Source organism: Rhinopithecus bieti, unplaced genomic scaffold, assembly GCF_001698545.2.
Source record: "Rhinopithecus bieti isolate Rb0 unplaced genomic scaffold, ASM169854v2 scaffold_1103, whole genome shotgun sequence".
In the NCBI taxonomy this organism is placed as follows: Eukaryota; Metazoa; Chordata; class Mammalia; order Primates; family Cercopithecidae; genus Rhinopithecus; species Rhinopithecus bieti.
In genome coordinates this window covers 509,069-524,453 of record NW_016803302.1, presented here as the reverse complement: position 1 = coordinate 524,453, position 15,385 = coordinate 509,069, and the positions used below count along the sequence as shown (strand labels likewise).

At 42.6% G+C, this 15,385-nt stretch overlaps 1 protein-coding gene across 2 annotated transcripts in view; it reads right to left on the bottom strand.

Annotated features, from left to right (window-relative positions):
- CUNH12orf56 (chromosome unknown C12orf56 homolog) overlaps positions 1–15,385 on the bottom strand; it is a 116,238-nt gene that overhangs the window by 81,384 nt on the left and 19,469 nt on the right. For both annotated transcript variants that reach the window (XM_017872624.1, XM_017872615.1), the window contains exon 2: positions 714–876. In XM_017872624.1, coding sequence (XP_017728113.1) covers positions 714–876 — 163 coding nt within the window. The remainder of the gene's footprint in view (positions 1–713; positions 877–15,385) is intronic.

Below are 15,385 nucleotides of genomic sequence, written 5' to 3'. Positions count from 1 at the left end.
TTTTTTTGAGACGGAGTCTCGCTCTGTCGCCCGGGCTGGAGTGCAGTGGCGCGATCTCGGCTCACGGCAAGCTCCGCTTCTCGGGTTCAGGGCATTCTCCTGCCTCAGCCTCCCGAGTAGCTGGGACTACAGGCGCCCGCCACCACGCCCGGCTAATTTTTTGCATTTTTAGTAGACACGGGGTTTCACCGTGTTAGCCAGGATGGTCTGGATGTCCTGACCTCGTGATCCGCCCGCCTCGGCCTCCCAAAATTCTGGGATTACAGGCGTGAGCCACCGCGCCGGGCCTTAGATGTACTTCTTTCGACTGGGTAATGATAGATGCAGGAGGAAGATAAGGAAACCTTCCAAGGGCCTTGTCTGGGCGACTCCACATGTGCGCTGGGAGAGTAGGGTTGGAACCACCAGGAATTCGAGCCTTGTGCGGGTGGATGAGCCTGGTATCTTCAGCTCTTGTGTGTGGCAGACTGATACTCAATCTGTGAGGTGAGCGCCAGTTGGCCAGACCCCTTTTTTCCACCGAGAGCTTTCTTTTAATAAATCCCACTCTCTTGCATCTTTCAATGTGTCCCCATGCCTAATTTTCCTGGCTGTGTGATAAGAACCTGGATTTTACCTGAACTAAGGAGCAAAATATCCTGCATCAATTTTAAGAAATATATTACATACTTTTTTTTTTGCCTTAGATCCAGAGACAGACTGGAAGTACCTACCTTTCTCGTTGTTAGCTTTAGTATGATGAAATGGAAATAGGAATTTCCTGACACTGTTTGACTTTTTACACTCTTTTTTCAAAACAGTTGAAGAATAGATGATACGAATGTGTTGACTGATTTCTCTATCTGGCGAGCTCAAAAATTCTGGGTAATCATCAATCTGGAAAAAAAAATAATTCACCTAATTGAAGACAAATACAACTGCTTACCTATGTTGTTATAATAAATCCCCCCAAAGTTTTTTTGTTTCTACATATATGTATGTTTGTGTGTGTGTGTGTGTGTATATACTTTTTTTTTTTTTTCAAAACGGGAGTCTCACCCTGACACCCAGGCTGGAGTGCAGTGGTGTGATCTCAACTCATTGCAACCTCCACCTCCTGGGTTCAAGTGATTCTCCTGCCTCAGCCTCCTGAGTAGCTGGGATTACAGACGTGAGCCACCACACCCGGTTAATTTTTGTATTTTTAGTAAAGACAGGGTTTCACCATGTTGGCCAGGCTGGTCTCGAACTCCTGACCACAAGTGATCGCCCACCTCGGCCTCTCAAAGTGCTGGGATTACAGGCATGAGCCATGGCACCCGGCCCAAAGGCAAGTTTAAACTGAGTTCTTTTTTTTTCCCCCTTCATTTTCTCCACTGGGACATCTTCCTTTTCTTCTTGTTAGATTTCCCAATTATTTTTCTATTTTTTTAGTTCTTACTAAAAATGTGCTCAGCAACAGAACCCAAGAAACTATTTACACTATAGAATTGCTACATAAACACTAACAGTGTTTTGTTACAGTATTTGTTAAAATACATCCCTCTCCGCTTCCATTTTATTTTATTTTTTGTTGTTGAGACAGAGTCTCTCTTGGTCACCCAGGCTGGAGTGCAATGGCACAATCTCTGCTCGCTACAACCTCCACCTCCTGGGTTCAAGCAATTCTCGTGCCTCAGTCTCCTGAGTAACTAGGATTACAGGAACCTGCAATCACGCCCAGCTAATTTTTGTATTTTTGTAGAGATGGGGTTTCACCATGTGGGACAGGCTGGTCTTGAACTCCTGACCTAAGGTGATCCACCTGCCTCGGCCTCCCAAAGTGCTGGGATTATAGGCACGAGCCTCCGTGCCTAGTCCACTTGCATTTTAAAAATAATTTTTTCATAAAGGTCTCAAAAATGTATAATTAATTGATTTTACACCAAGATTTTTCTATGCAGGAGACAATGTCCATTTATAGGTAACAGTCCACAGATTCTGTGAAGCAAACATCTAGGTTTGAACTACTGGAAATGTGCTTCTCTCCAACGTGCTCTGTTCTCTATTCTGGATAAAAACGGGAAAAGTTCTCAATAAATAGATAGGACATTTAGATCTTCTCTGTAACAGCCTACTTCACTTTCTATGACAAGCAGCAATAGCATCTGATTGAAAAGCTAAGAGTGAGAAAGGCACAATGGTGCCCACCTGTGGTCTCAGCTACTCTGGAGGCTGAGGCAGGGGAATCACTGGAGCTCAGGAGTTGAGGCTGTAGTGTGCTATGATCTGTGCAGTGCACTTGTCTGTGACCACTGTAACCCTCTCTGGGCAACATAGAAAGATCCCATCTCTTTTCCTTTTTTTATTTTGAGATGGAGTCTTGCTCTTGTCACCCATGCTGGAGTACAATCACACAATCTTGGCTCACTGCAACCTTCACCTCCCAGGTACAAGCAATTCTCCTGCCTCAGCCTCCAGAGTATCTGGGATTACAAGCACGTGCCACCACACCTGGCTAATTTTTTGTATTTTTTTTCATAGAGACAGGGTTTCACCATGTTGACCAAGCTGGTCTCGAACTCCTGACCTCAGGTGATCCATCTGCCTCGGCCTCCCAAAGTGCTGTAATCCCACAGCTTTGGGAGGCCAAGGCCGGTGTATCCCCTGAAGTTAGGAGTCTGAGACCAGCCTAACCAACATGGTGAAACCCTGTCTCTACTAAAATGCAAAAATTAGCCAGGTGTGGTGGTGCATGCCTGTAGTCACAGCTATTTGGGAGGCTGAGGCAGGAGAATTGCTTGAACCCTGGAGGTGGAGGTTGCAGTGAGCTGAGATTGCACCACTGCACTCCAGCCTGGGCAACAGAGTGAGACTCCATCTCAAAAAAAAAAAAACCTGGGGCTCAGGCAGAATTCCTGTATAGGCTTTTGTGAGTACCTAGAATTTAGATAAGAATGTTTACTGTCATCATGCAGTTTCATTTTCTTTTCACAAATCGAAGAAAGAAATATCAAGTAATACAATTTATAAAATCTAAATCAAAGGAATTGAAGATAGGAAGATGAATTAATAAAAAGCTATTAGTATCTACTCAAATTCAATTTTTTAAAATTATTTTCAAATATGTAGAGTAATTCAAACCAGTTAATGAATCTGTACTTGAAATCACCACTCAACTTTCTCTGATTTAAGCTAAACAATTTTAATTCCATTAGTCTTATTTATTTTTATGATTTGAACAGTAGTTTAATTTTAATTTTTTTTGAAACAGGATCTCAAAAAATTAGAAAAAAATGTGAATTTGTGCTCAATATAATGAAATCATTATTCTGATAAGTTTTTACTTCAACTTTATGTTTTATAATATCTCAGATTGAAGACAATTTCCAAGATCCTTAGGTAACTTAAAGCCTTGGGCAGATATTAAATTGAGGTAATAGATAATCATCAGACACCAAAATAATTCCTAAGAAAGAATACTGAAACATTGGCTACTTGAGCATTATTTTAAGTGTATATACATGTGGTTTTGTTTTTTCTTCTCATGCCAGATGGGTAATGTGCCCACATCATAACAAGCTTTGCAGGTGGTACTTCTCACACATGAGTGTGAAAACCCAATCACCATGCTTATGAACTTCAAAAGGATAAAAAAAATACATACACTTGCCTGGACATGGTGGCTCACACCTGCAATCCCAGCACTTTGGGTAGCCGAGCTGGGTGGATCACAAGGTCAGGAGTTTGAGACCAGCGTGGCCAACGTGGTGAAACCCCATCTCCACTAAAGATACAAAAAATTAGCCTGATGTGGTGGCGTGCACCTGTAATCCCAGCTACTCAGGAGGCTGAGGCAGGAGAATCGCTTGAACCCGGGAGGTGGAGGTTGCAGTGAGCTAAGATCATGCCATTGCACTCCAGCTTGGGCAACAGGGCGAGACTCCATCTCAAAAAAAAAAAAAAAAAATTAAAAAAATAATACATTTAAGCTTATTTTTGTATTTTACAGAGAGGTTATATATTTTGGTCATGTTTAATCAATGTGCTCATTTACAAAGTTTCCATGCTTGTGAAAGAGGTTCTTCTTAGAAACAAATGCTTGTTCCTCAGTGCTGAAAAGAACGAGTGTTCAGATAAAGAATTTTCTCAGCAAAGCGATTGTTACTTCCATAGAAGGGTGCAATTGGTGGATGGAGCAATGGCAAGAGCACACCTGAACAAGGGAGGGGAAGGGGTTCTTATTCCTGATGCAGGTAGATCCTACTCCTGTGTCATTCCCCTGTTGGATAGGGTTGGACTGCATAGTCTAAGCTAATTCTGATTGGCTAATTTAAAGACAGCAGGGATACGAGTCAGAGTGGTGGGGTGAGTAGTTTGGCAGGAAGGATGGTTACAGAACAGGTAACTCAGGATGTGTCAGGACAGAGCAGGTGACGAGAGGAACAGATGTGAACTACTGATTAGAATTAGCGGGAAAGTTGTTTACTGAAACTAGAGGGAAGGGGGCGAAGACAACCAAGAAGTTAAACTTTAAAATGGAGAACAGAGAATAAGAGAGCTGAACATACTGACATACTGATTCTTTGAAGAGAAGCTTGGAGTTCATGATATCTAACATTCTTTTCAAGCATGTTGCTTTCTATGCCTACTATTAAATATTTTATTGTTACTTTGACTAACTAGGTAACCAGGCATTGTTTCTCAGGCACCCATGATTCTCTCTTAACCAAAAGTCAAAATCCCCTTTAATAAACACTTGATTTTTGCCTTCCCCAAATAAGATTCTAATTATAAGAAAGAAATATATTAAAATCTCAGGATATATTTTACACCTGAAACATCTTTGAGATTTATCAGCGGGCTCCTAAAAAAAAGCACAAAAACGTGGTCTTTCAACTTATGAGAAGAGGAGGCTGGAAATAATTTGGTCTACTTACTACTGTTTCATGGGAAGAATTGTCAAGTCCGAAGAGATGTTCAGTGTTCCTTAGCTTAAATTTGTGTAGGTAAGTTCTTAAGTAAGTTGTAATAACATAAATATTTCAGAAATTTTTCTATGGGAGATTTGTTGATGCTTTTATTGCCTATATATCAGTCTTAGGGGTGCTTTGCCTTATTATATTAGACAACTGAAATATGTGTTATCAATCAAAATTTTTTTTCTTTTTTCTTTTTTTTTTGAGGCAGGGTTGAGCTCTGTAGCCAAGGCTGGAGTGCAGTCATACAATCTCAGGTCACTGCAACCTCTGCCTCCCAGGCTCAAGCGATCCTCCCACCTCAGCTTCCTGAGTAGCTGAGACTACAGGCACATGCCACCAGGCTGGGCTAAATTATTTTACTTTTTTTATAGAGATGAGGTCTCGGGCCAGGCGAGGTGGCTCGTGCCTGTAATCCCAATAGTTTCAGGGCCGAGGCAGGTGGATCATTTGAGATAAGGAGTTTGAGACCACCCTGGCCAACATAGTGAGACCCCCATCTCTACTAACACTGCAAAAATTAGCCAGGCTTAGTGGCACGCACCTGTGATCCCAGCTACTCAGGAGGCTGAGGCAGGAGAATTGCTTGAACCTGGAGACAGAGACTGCCATGAGCTGAGATTGTGCCACTGCACTCCAGCCTGGGTGATAGAGGGGTACTCCATCTCAAAAAAAAAGAAAAAGAAAAAGAAAAAAGAAAAGAAAGCCACTTCTATATACCCTACAAGGCCTCCATCACTGTGAGGTGATATGTGATTACACTGATAGTTGTCACACAAACAAGTGGACATATTTGCGTATGTAAAAGGAGGGATGATGACAGATGTGATAAAAAGAAACTATGAATAGTGGTAGTACCAAAAGATTATGTACCAAAAGTACTGTGATTTCTCATTTCCCCCTTTCTCTCTTATTGGTTGATTTAGAAATCATAATCTCGGCTGGGTGCAGTGGCTCACGCCTGTAATCCCAACACTTTGGGAGGCTGAGGCAGGCAGATCACTAGGTCAGGAGTTCGAGACCAGTCTGGCCAACATGGTGAAACCCCATCTATACTAAAAATACAAAAATTAGCCAGGTGTGGTGGCATGTACGTGTAATCCCAGCTACTCAGGAGACTGAGGCAGGAGAATCGCTGGAACCCGGGAGGCAGAGATTGCAGTGAGCTGAGATCGTGCCACTGCAATCCAGCCTGGGCAACACAGTGAGACTCTGTCTCAAAAGTAAGAATAATAATCTCAGCCAGGCATAGTGGCGCAAGCCTGTAATTGCAGCACTTTGGGAGGCTGAGGCTGGTGAATCACTTGAGGTCAGGAGCTCAAGACCAGCCTGGCCAACGTGGTTAAACTCCATCTCTACTAAAAATACAAAAATTAGCCAGATGTGGTGGTGCACGCCTGTAATCCCAGCTACTTGGGAGGCTGAAGCAGGAGAATCGCTTGAACCCAGGACGGGGAGGATGCAGTGAGCCGAGATCACACCACTGCCTGGGCGACAAAGTGAGACTGCGTTTCCAAATAATAATAATAATCTCAGTTGCAAAACTTATGGTCACAAAATCGTAAGACAGAACAAAACTCTAACAGAAACATTTAATTCAACTTGGACTTGAGGAAAGAGGGCAAAGTGTTAGAGAAAGGAGGGTGGTTTCTTCTTTTCCTTATTTGCTTATGATGGAGTTCAGGACATACTACCCCAAAATAGGGCACTTCACCAGATTGATTATTTTAAGCTGAAGGAACTTGAGGAATGACATGTACAGGAAGCACTTTTTGACCTTGATCTGAAGCAGGTCATAAAATCTAGGAATAATTTTCTAACCTTCTTTTGATGCAGGTCATAGAGCCCTCATGCGAAAGGTGCCCTCCCTGTATCCAGAGGAAAGGATAAAGTATCTGAACAAACAGGCCTAACATTCTCCAATTTGTTACACTGAGATCATACTTTTTCTTTGTCCTATTATATTTCTCCATGACTTTCCTCTCTTCATCAAACCAAGCATAAAGACATTCAGGTTTAATCACTTCTTCAGATCTTCATTTCCTTACGAAGGCTCCCATGTCACATAAAACTGAAATAAATGTGTATGTTTTTCTGTTGTTAATCTATCCTTTGTTACAAGGGCCCCAAGCCAATGAACCTAAGATGGGTGGAAGGAAAAGATTTATTTCCTCCTTTATACTTTTAAAAATTAAAAAAAAAAAATTTCAAAAATAAAATCTCCGTTTAAAAAAATGTCTCTTTGTAAAGATCACAGCATGTTTGTGAAGCCAGAGAGGACCACTCAGGAGCCAGGCAAGTCTAATTGACACATCTATTGGGGGGTAAAGAGTTTTCTGAAAGTTTTCCACTGTGAGCACTGAACAGGGCAGGAAAGCTTAATCCAAAGAACATGCTCTCAGTGCCTGAAGAAAGAAAAGAAGCTCTTTTTTTTTTTTTTTAAGACGGAGTTTTGCCCTGTCACTCAGGCTAGAGTACAGTGGCGTGATCTTTGCTCACTGCAAGCTCCTCTTCCCGGGTTCAAGCAATTCTTCCTGCCTCAGCCTCCTGAGTAGCTGGGATTACAGGCACCCATCAATATGTCTGGCTAATTTTTGTAGTTTTAGTAGAGACAGAGTTTCACCATGTTGGCCAGGCTGGTCTCGGACTCCTGACCTTAAGTGATCCACCCGCCTCGCCCTCCCAAAGTGCTGGGATTACAGGAGTGAGCCACTGCGCCCAGTGAAAAGAAGCTCTTAAGAGGGACAAAGCTGAATTCAATCCCTTGCTAGCAATTTAGTTTAGACATGGTATAATTTTAAAGAAACATTTTTTTGCGTTTACATCAGAGACATTTTTACAAAATTCAAAAACTGGCCGGGCGCAGTGGCTCATGCCTGTAATCCCGGCACTTTGGGAGGCTGAGGCCAGCGATTGCATGAAGCCAGGAGTTCAAGACCAGCCTGGCCAAATGGTGAAACCCCGTCTCCACTAAAAATACAAAAATTAGCTGGGCGTGGTGGCAGGCGCCTGTAATTCCAGCTACTTGGGAGGCTGAGGCAGGAGAATTGCTTGAACCCAGGAGACAGAGGTTGCAGTGAGCCGAGATCACGCCATTGCACTCCAGCCTGGGTGACAGAACAAGACTCCATCTCAAAAAATAAAAAAGAAAATTCAAAAACCAAACCTTCCATTTAACCCCAAAATGTGAAAAAATATAGATAATAGGTAGGTAGGTAGATAGACAGATGATAGATGACAGACAGACAGACAGATAGATAGGAAAGATATTGTAAAGATCCTATAAAATAATTTTAAAATTTTCTAACTGTCCTAAAATAAGCTCTAAGTATGGTGAGTAAAATTCTATTTTGAATGGCTATTTAGCTTATTTAGGTTGAAAATAAGTTAAGATTTTTTATGTTTCATATAACATCAAATTTGTTTTTAGGACTGTTTATGAAAGTTGAAAGAACTGCCTTTATCCAGACCCTTTTTAGCACAGGCAATAATATCTAAGTAATATATACCGGAAAATAATTTTAAAAGTCCAAATCAGGACACATACTTTTTTTTTTTGTAAGAACTGCCAACAAAAAACCTTTGGTATAACAATGAAATCACATTATTTATATACATTTGATAAATCAACTCTTTTAAGTATAATTGCATAAAATTATTATTGGGCCAGGTGTGGTGTCACACCTGTAATCCTAGCATTTAGGGAGGCTGAGGTGGGCAGATTACTTGAAGTCGGGAGTTTGAGACCAGCCTGGCCAATGTGGTGAAACTGGTCTCTACTAAAAACACAAAAATGAGCTGGGTGTGGTGGTACGCACCTGTAATCCCATCTAGTCAGAAGGCTGAGGCAGGAGAATCGCTTGAACCAGGGAGGCAGAGGTTGCAGTGAGCTGAGATTCGCACCACTGCACTCCAGCCTGGGAGACAAAGTAAGAATCCATCTCAGAAAAAGAAAAAAAAAATTACATTGGCCCAGCACTGCACTTGTATGCCACACCAATATAAACGGTAATGTTAGAAGTAATTGAGTCAGAGCAACTCCATCTTGAATGGGGCTGCGTAAAATGAGGCTGAGACCTGCTGGGCCGCATTCTCAGGAGGTTAAGGCATTCTATAAGTCACAGGATGAGATAGGAGCGCAGCACAAGATATAGGTCATAAAGACCTTGCTGATAAAACAGGTAGCAGTAAAGAAGTCAGCTAAAACCCACCAAAACCAAGATGGCGATGAGAGTGACCTCTGGTCGTCCTTACTGCTACACTCCCACCAGTGCCATGACAGTTTACAAATGCCATCCCAACCTCAGGAAGTTACCCTATATAGTCTTGAAAAGGGGGGCATGAAAAATTCACCTTTTGTTTGGCATATAATCAAGAAATAACCATAAGAATGGGCAACTAGCAGCCTTTGGGGCTGCTCTGCCTATGGAGTAACCATTCTCTTCTTCCTTTACTTGTTTTTTTTTTTTTTGAGATGGAGTTTCGCTCTTATTGCCCAGGCTGGAGTGCAATGGTGCAATCTCGGCTCACTGCAACCTCCTCCTCCAGATTCAAGCGATTCTCCTGCCTCAGCCTCCCGAGTATCTGGGATTACAGGCATGTGCCACCATGCCCAGCTAATTTTGTATTTTTAGTAGAGATGGGGTGTCTCCATGTTGGTCAGGCTGGTCTCAAACTCTCGACCCCAGGTCATCTGCCCACCTCGGCCTCCCAAAGTGCTGGGATTACAGGCATGAGCCACCTTGCCCAGCCTATTCCTTTACTTTCTTAATAAACTTGCTTTCACTTTATGGACTCACCTCGAATTCTTTCTTGCACGACACCCAAGAACCCTCTCTTGGGGGCTGGATTGGGACCCCTTTCCAGTAACAGCAACTAGCTGTCTTTTCTCCTTCGAAACTGGGGCTGGGGAAGTTGGAGTTAGTTGCAAGTGGCCTCCTAAGTTCTCACTCCCTGTCATAAACTATAACATTTTGTAATATTTGGCCTAAAATTTGCTTTGGAAGGTGCTGTTACCAGAAAGGGGTCTTGATACAGAACCCAAGAGAGGGTTCATGGACCAGGCACAAGAAATAATTCAGGGTGAGTCCACACTGCAAAGTAAAAGCAATTTTGCACTCCAGCCTGGGCTACAGAGCAACACTCCGTCCCGAAAGAAAGAAAGAAAGAAAGAAAGAAAGAAAGAAAGAAAGAAAGAAAGAAAGAAAGAAAAAAGAAAAAGAAAGTAAAGCAATAAGAATGGCTACTCCACAGGTTACTCCATTAAAAAATAGCCAAATTTTATGGTTATTTATTGAGTATATGCTAAACAGAGGGTGGATTATTCATGAGTTTTCTGGAAAAGGGTGGGAAATTCCTGGAACTGATGGTTTCTCCCCTTTTTAGACTATATAGGATAGCTTCCTGAGGTTGCCACAGCATTCGTAAACTGTCATGGCACTGGTGGAGTGTAGCAGTGAGGAAGACCAGAGGTCAGCTCGTCGCCATCTTGGTTTTGGTGGGTTTAGGCTGACTTCTTTACTGCAACCTGTTTTATCAGCAAGGTCTTTATGACCTGTGTCTTGTGCTGACCTCCTGTCTCATCCTGTGACTTAGAATGCCTTACCTCCTGGGAATGTGGCCCAGTAGGTCATAGTCTCATATTACGCAGCCCCTGTTCAAGATGGAATTGTTCTGGCTTAAACACCTCTGACAGTGCTGAATGTATAACCCTCAAGTGGTTTGGAACCAAGTGATGCACCAATTACTATTCTCAAAGTAAAATCTGGGCACTGAGAAAACTCTAAAACAACCATGTTACCTGCTGAAGGAAAATGAACATGCTGGCTCCCTAGCGAGGTGCACCTTCTCTCAATCTGTGAGGCTAAAAGGACAGGTAAGTGTGAAGGAAAGTGTTAACTCAGTTGTTTAAACCCCTTATGTTCCAAAGAAAGGCTTGAATCAGCACTGGCCTCTGACCCACGGCGGGGAGATCATCTCGAACCCTTGGGATATTCTGCTCCATAAAAGTGTTTTGGGGCGCACGCTTGGGGCCCCTTGGAGAGGAGGAGGAAGAGGGGAAATGGTTGCCAGAGGAGAGTATCTCGAAGTGTATTCTTTGGAACCAGCACCTACTATGTTCTCAATGCCGTGCCACCTGGAGATGATCATGGGAATAGCCAGAGTAGTCATGTACAAATCTTTTTGCGGAAAAAGGTGCTTGAACGTATGCCTGAATGTTCGAGTTTGGCATGAGGCCATCGTTGGAACACTGATGAGAGATCATGATGCAGTCATCCTTTTGGATCTTTTTAATAATGTATGACCCTTCACCTTTAATCCCCTGACCTGCATTACCTTGGTCACCGTTTCATTCTTTTATTTCATTTTTCACTTTTGGTGTAAAAGCTGTAACATTTCATCTATCAAAGTGTAACACGATGATTTCCTCAAATAGGTAATTCCTTTGAGCGATAAATTTGCAAAATGCTGTCTTCATTTGCTGTGTTAAAATTTATTTCTGTTTTGTTTTGTTTTTTTTTTTAAAGAATGTTGGGCCGGGCACAGTGGCTCATGCCTGTAATCACAAAACGTTGGGAGGCCGATATGGGCAGATCACTTGAACCCAGGAGTTCCAGACCAGCCTGGGCAACATACGGAAACCCTATGTCTACTAAAAATACAAAAATTAGCCGGGTGTGATGGCGTGTGCCTGTAGTCCCAGTTACTTGCGGGAGGTCGAGGTTGCAGGGCGCCAAGATTGAGCTACTACACTCCAGCCCAGGCAATGAGAAGGAGAACCTGCCTCAAAAAAACAAAACAAACAAAAATTTCTTAAATTAAAAAAAAAAATTTTAAAGTGTTTTTGCATGTCTGAAACCTTGGACCATACTGAACCAGTTGGACCAGATAAGTTTATCCTGCAATGTGATTTATTGTAAACACCTGTTTTTGCTCAAGGGTAGGGAGCAGTGAAGAGGCATTGGGGGTGCTGGCGTCTGAGTAACTGAAGTCACTCACTCATGTAGGCCTTGCATGCCTATGGGACTAATGGAACACCAAGGCTAAGGTGAGCTTCCCTGGTTGGCAACACTTTGTACATGTTGTCGCACGTTGCTGGGAGAAGTAAGCAGGTCTATGCTGCTCCACTGAAAAAGAACACTGGCAATTTGTACCCAGTTTCTCTTAGATTTCATCCCATGCACCTTTTCCCTTTACTAACTTTAATATGTATCCTTTCGCTGTAATAAATGTAAGCTGTGAATATAAAAGCGTTTCTGAATCCTGTGAGTCCTTTCAGTGAATCATCAAGCAGGATGGCAGACTTGGGAGCCCCCTACACAGTGGGATAACCATACCCAGGCATGAGCCATTGGCTGCCTAGCCCACTCTCACTCTGCCTCCTTTGGGCACTTCATGGCTTTGTCCTACCCCAGACTAGAAGTCAGAGAGAGGTCAGCCCACTGCCCCATCCTTCCTCTTTAAAGGATTCATAAAAATTCTCATCCTTGTGGCCAGATTCTCTCCAGCATGAAGATGGGGAAAGGAAAAAAAAATGAAGTATTGAAACAATGTCACATAGAATATAAGAACTAACATTCGTTGAACACTCATTACATGATCCTTTAAGTGCTTTATAGGTATATCATTTAATCTCCAGACAACTTTGTCAGCTGTTAAAACTATTCCTTTTTTTTTTTTTTTTTTGAGATGGAGTTTTGCTCCTGTTGCCCCGGCGGGAGTGCAGTGGCGTGATCTCGGCTCACTGCAACCTCTGCCTTCCGGTTTCAAGCGATTCTCCTGCTTCAGCCTCCCAAGTAACTGGGACTACAGGTGCCCACCACCAAGCTCGGCTAATTTTTTTGTATTAGTAGAGATGGAGTTTCACTAGGTTGGCCAGGCTGCTCTCGAACTCCTGACCTCGTGATCTGCCCTCCTCAGCCTCCCAAAGTACTGGGATTACAGGCATGAACCACCGCACCTGGCCACTATTCCCATCTTACAAGGGAAGACAAGGAACCTAAGGCTCAGAGAACTAAGTTGCCCAAATTGTCACTGCTAATGAGTGGCAGACCAGAGATTCAAAATGAAGCCTATGCTCTCAACTTACACAAACTGACACACAAAATATAAAACAGCAGGGCATGTGGCTCATGACTGTAATATCAGCACTTTGGGAGGCCCAGGTATACATAATATATTCTATTATATATTATAATATATATACAGATAAAAGAAACTAAAACACTAGGGGTCTAAAATAAAATTGCTTCCATTATGAGATAGGACAATGTTACAATAAAGTAAATTTTGTATTCTCACTATGAGACAATGTTTAAGGAGAGATACTTTTTTTTTTTTTTTTTTAACAGAGTCTTGCTCTGTCGCCCAGGCTAGAGTGCAGTGGCATGATCTTGGCTCACTGCAACCTCTGCCTCCTGGGTTCAAGAGATTCTCTTGCCTCTCTCAGCCTCCACCACCGCACCCAGCTAATTTTTGTATTTAGTAGAGATGGGATTTCACCATGTTGGCCAGGCTGGCCTTGAACTCTTGACCTCAAGCAATCCACCTGCCGCAGCCTCCCAAAGTGCTGGGATTACAGGTGTGAGTCACCGTGCCAGGCACTCTTTTTTTTATCCTTTTTTTCTGAAATGGAGTTTTGCTCTGTCACCCAGGCTGGAGTGCAGTGGCACAATCTCAGCTCACTGCAACCTCCACCTCCCGGGTTCAAGTGATTCTCCTGCCTCAGCTTCCCGAGTAGCTGGGATTACAGCTGCATGCCACCACGCCCAGCTAATTTTTATATTTTTAGTAGAGACAGGGTTTCACCATGTTGGCCACGCTGGTCTCAAACTCCTGACCTCAGTTGATCCACCTACCTCAGCCTCCCAAAGTTCTGGGATTAGAGGTGTGAGCCACCGCACCCGGCCTTGTTTTTTTGAGACCAGGTCTTGCTCTTTTGTTCAGGCTGGGGTGCAGTAGCATAGTCATGGCTACTGCAGCCTCAACCTGCTCGACTCAAGTGATGCTCCCACCTCAGCATCCCAAAGTGCTGGGAGTACAGGTGTGAGCCACCATGCCCAGCCTAAGGAGAGATACTGTACAACATAAACATGATTACTGTAACGAATGTCACAAAACCCTCACAAATTCCGGATTTCCTAATTACTGAATTGACCCATTTTGCTTGTGTGGTGGCAAATGTCTTCATTTCTCATGCATTCTCATGAACCGTCCACCTATGGAATATCTTATCAAAGGTCTGACATCAAAGAGAGATTGAAACATGAAAGAGAACCTCAGACTATGAAAGCCTAAAAAATGAATTTAACACAAAATAATGTACACAGGTCAGGATTAAAATCACTTAGAAATCAGAATTCTGAGTGAACCATATTAAAGTGTTCTGAAGGAAAGCCATCAGGCAGACAGCAATCTCATTACCAGAAATACATTATTCTAATTAAATTCTTATGGGCCAATTCATTCTTTTGTGCCCTATTATTAAGTACATTATCACCAAACTGGGTAATCACAGTCGACATCTTGACAAAAATTTGGAATGGTTGGGAAAACTATAAACTAGTAGTCAGGAAATCTGATTTATAGTGTGGCTTCCACTACTAACTAGCAGTGTGACTTCAGTTAAGTCACTTAACCTCTTTTGACATTGATTTCCCCGTGTGTAAAATGAAAAATATGGAATAGGTTTGAGGTCTCTTCTACTTTGTGAAAGATACTGGCACTAGCAAACCTACAAGAAATACTAACTAAACAGAGTCCTTCAGGCTGAAATAAAAGAACTTAGGGAGTAACTTGAATGCAAATCAAGAAATCTCTTAAAGATAACTACATAGGGTTCAGCATCATGGTTCATGCCTGTGATCCCAGCACTTTGGGAAGCTGAGGAAGGAGGATCACTTGAGGCCAAGAAGTCAAAACCAACCTGGGCACCATAGTGAAATCCCATCTCTCTACAAAAAAACAAAACTACATAGGTTAAAAAAAAAAAGACTACATAGTTAAAATAAAAGACAGTTAAATGATTTTTTTTTTTCTTTAGACAGAATTTCATTCTGTTGCCCAGGCTGGAGTGCAGTGGTGCAATCTCGGCTCACTGCAACCTCTGCCTCCCGGGTTCAAGTGATTCTCCTACCTCAGCCTCCCAAATAGCTGGGATTACAGGCATGTGCCACCACACCCGGCTAATTTTTGTATTTTTAGTACAGGCAGGGTTTCACCATATTGGCTGGGCTGGTCTTGAACTCCTCACTACAAGTGATCTGCCAGCCTCAGCCTCCCAAAGAGCTAGGATTACAGGTGTGAGCCATGGTGCCTGACTTTAAAATGAATTTTTTGTTTGTAACTCTTTTTATCTCCTATCTAATTAAAAGGCCACTGCCTAAAGCAGTACTTATACATCTGTGTTGATGGGAACACAGTGTATAATATGTAATCTGTATGACAGT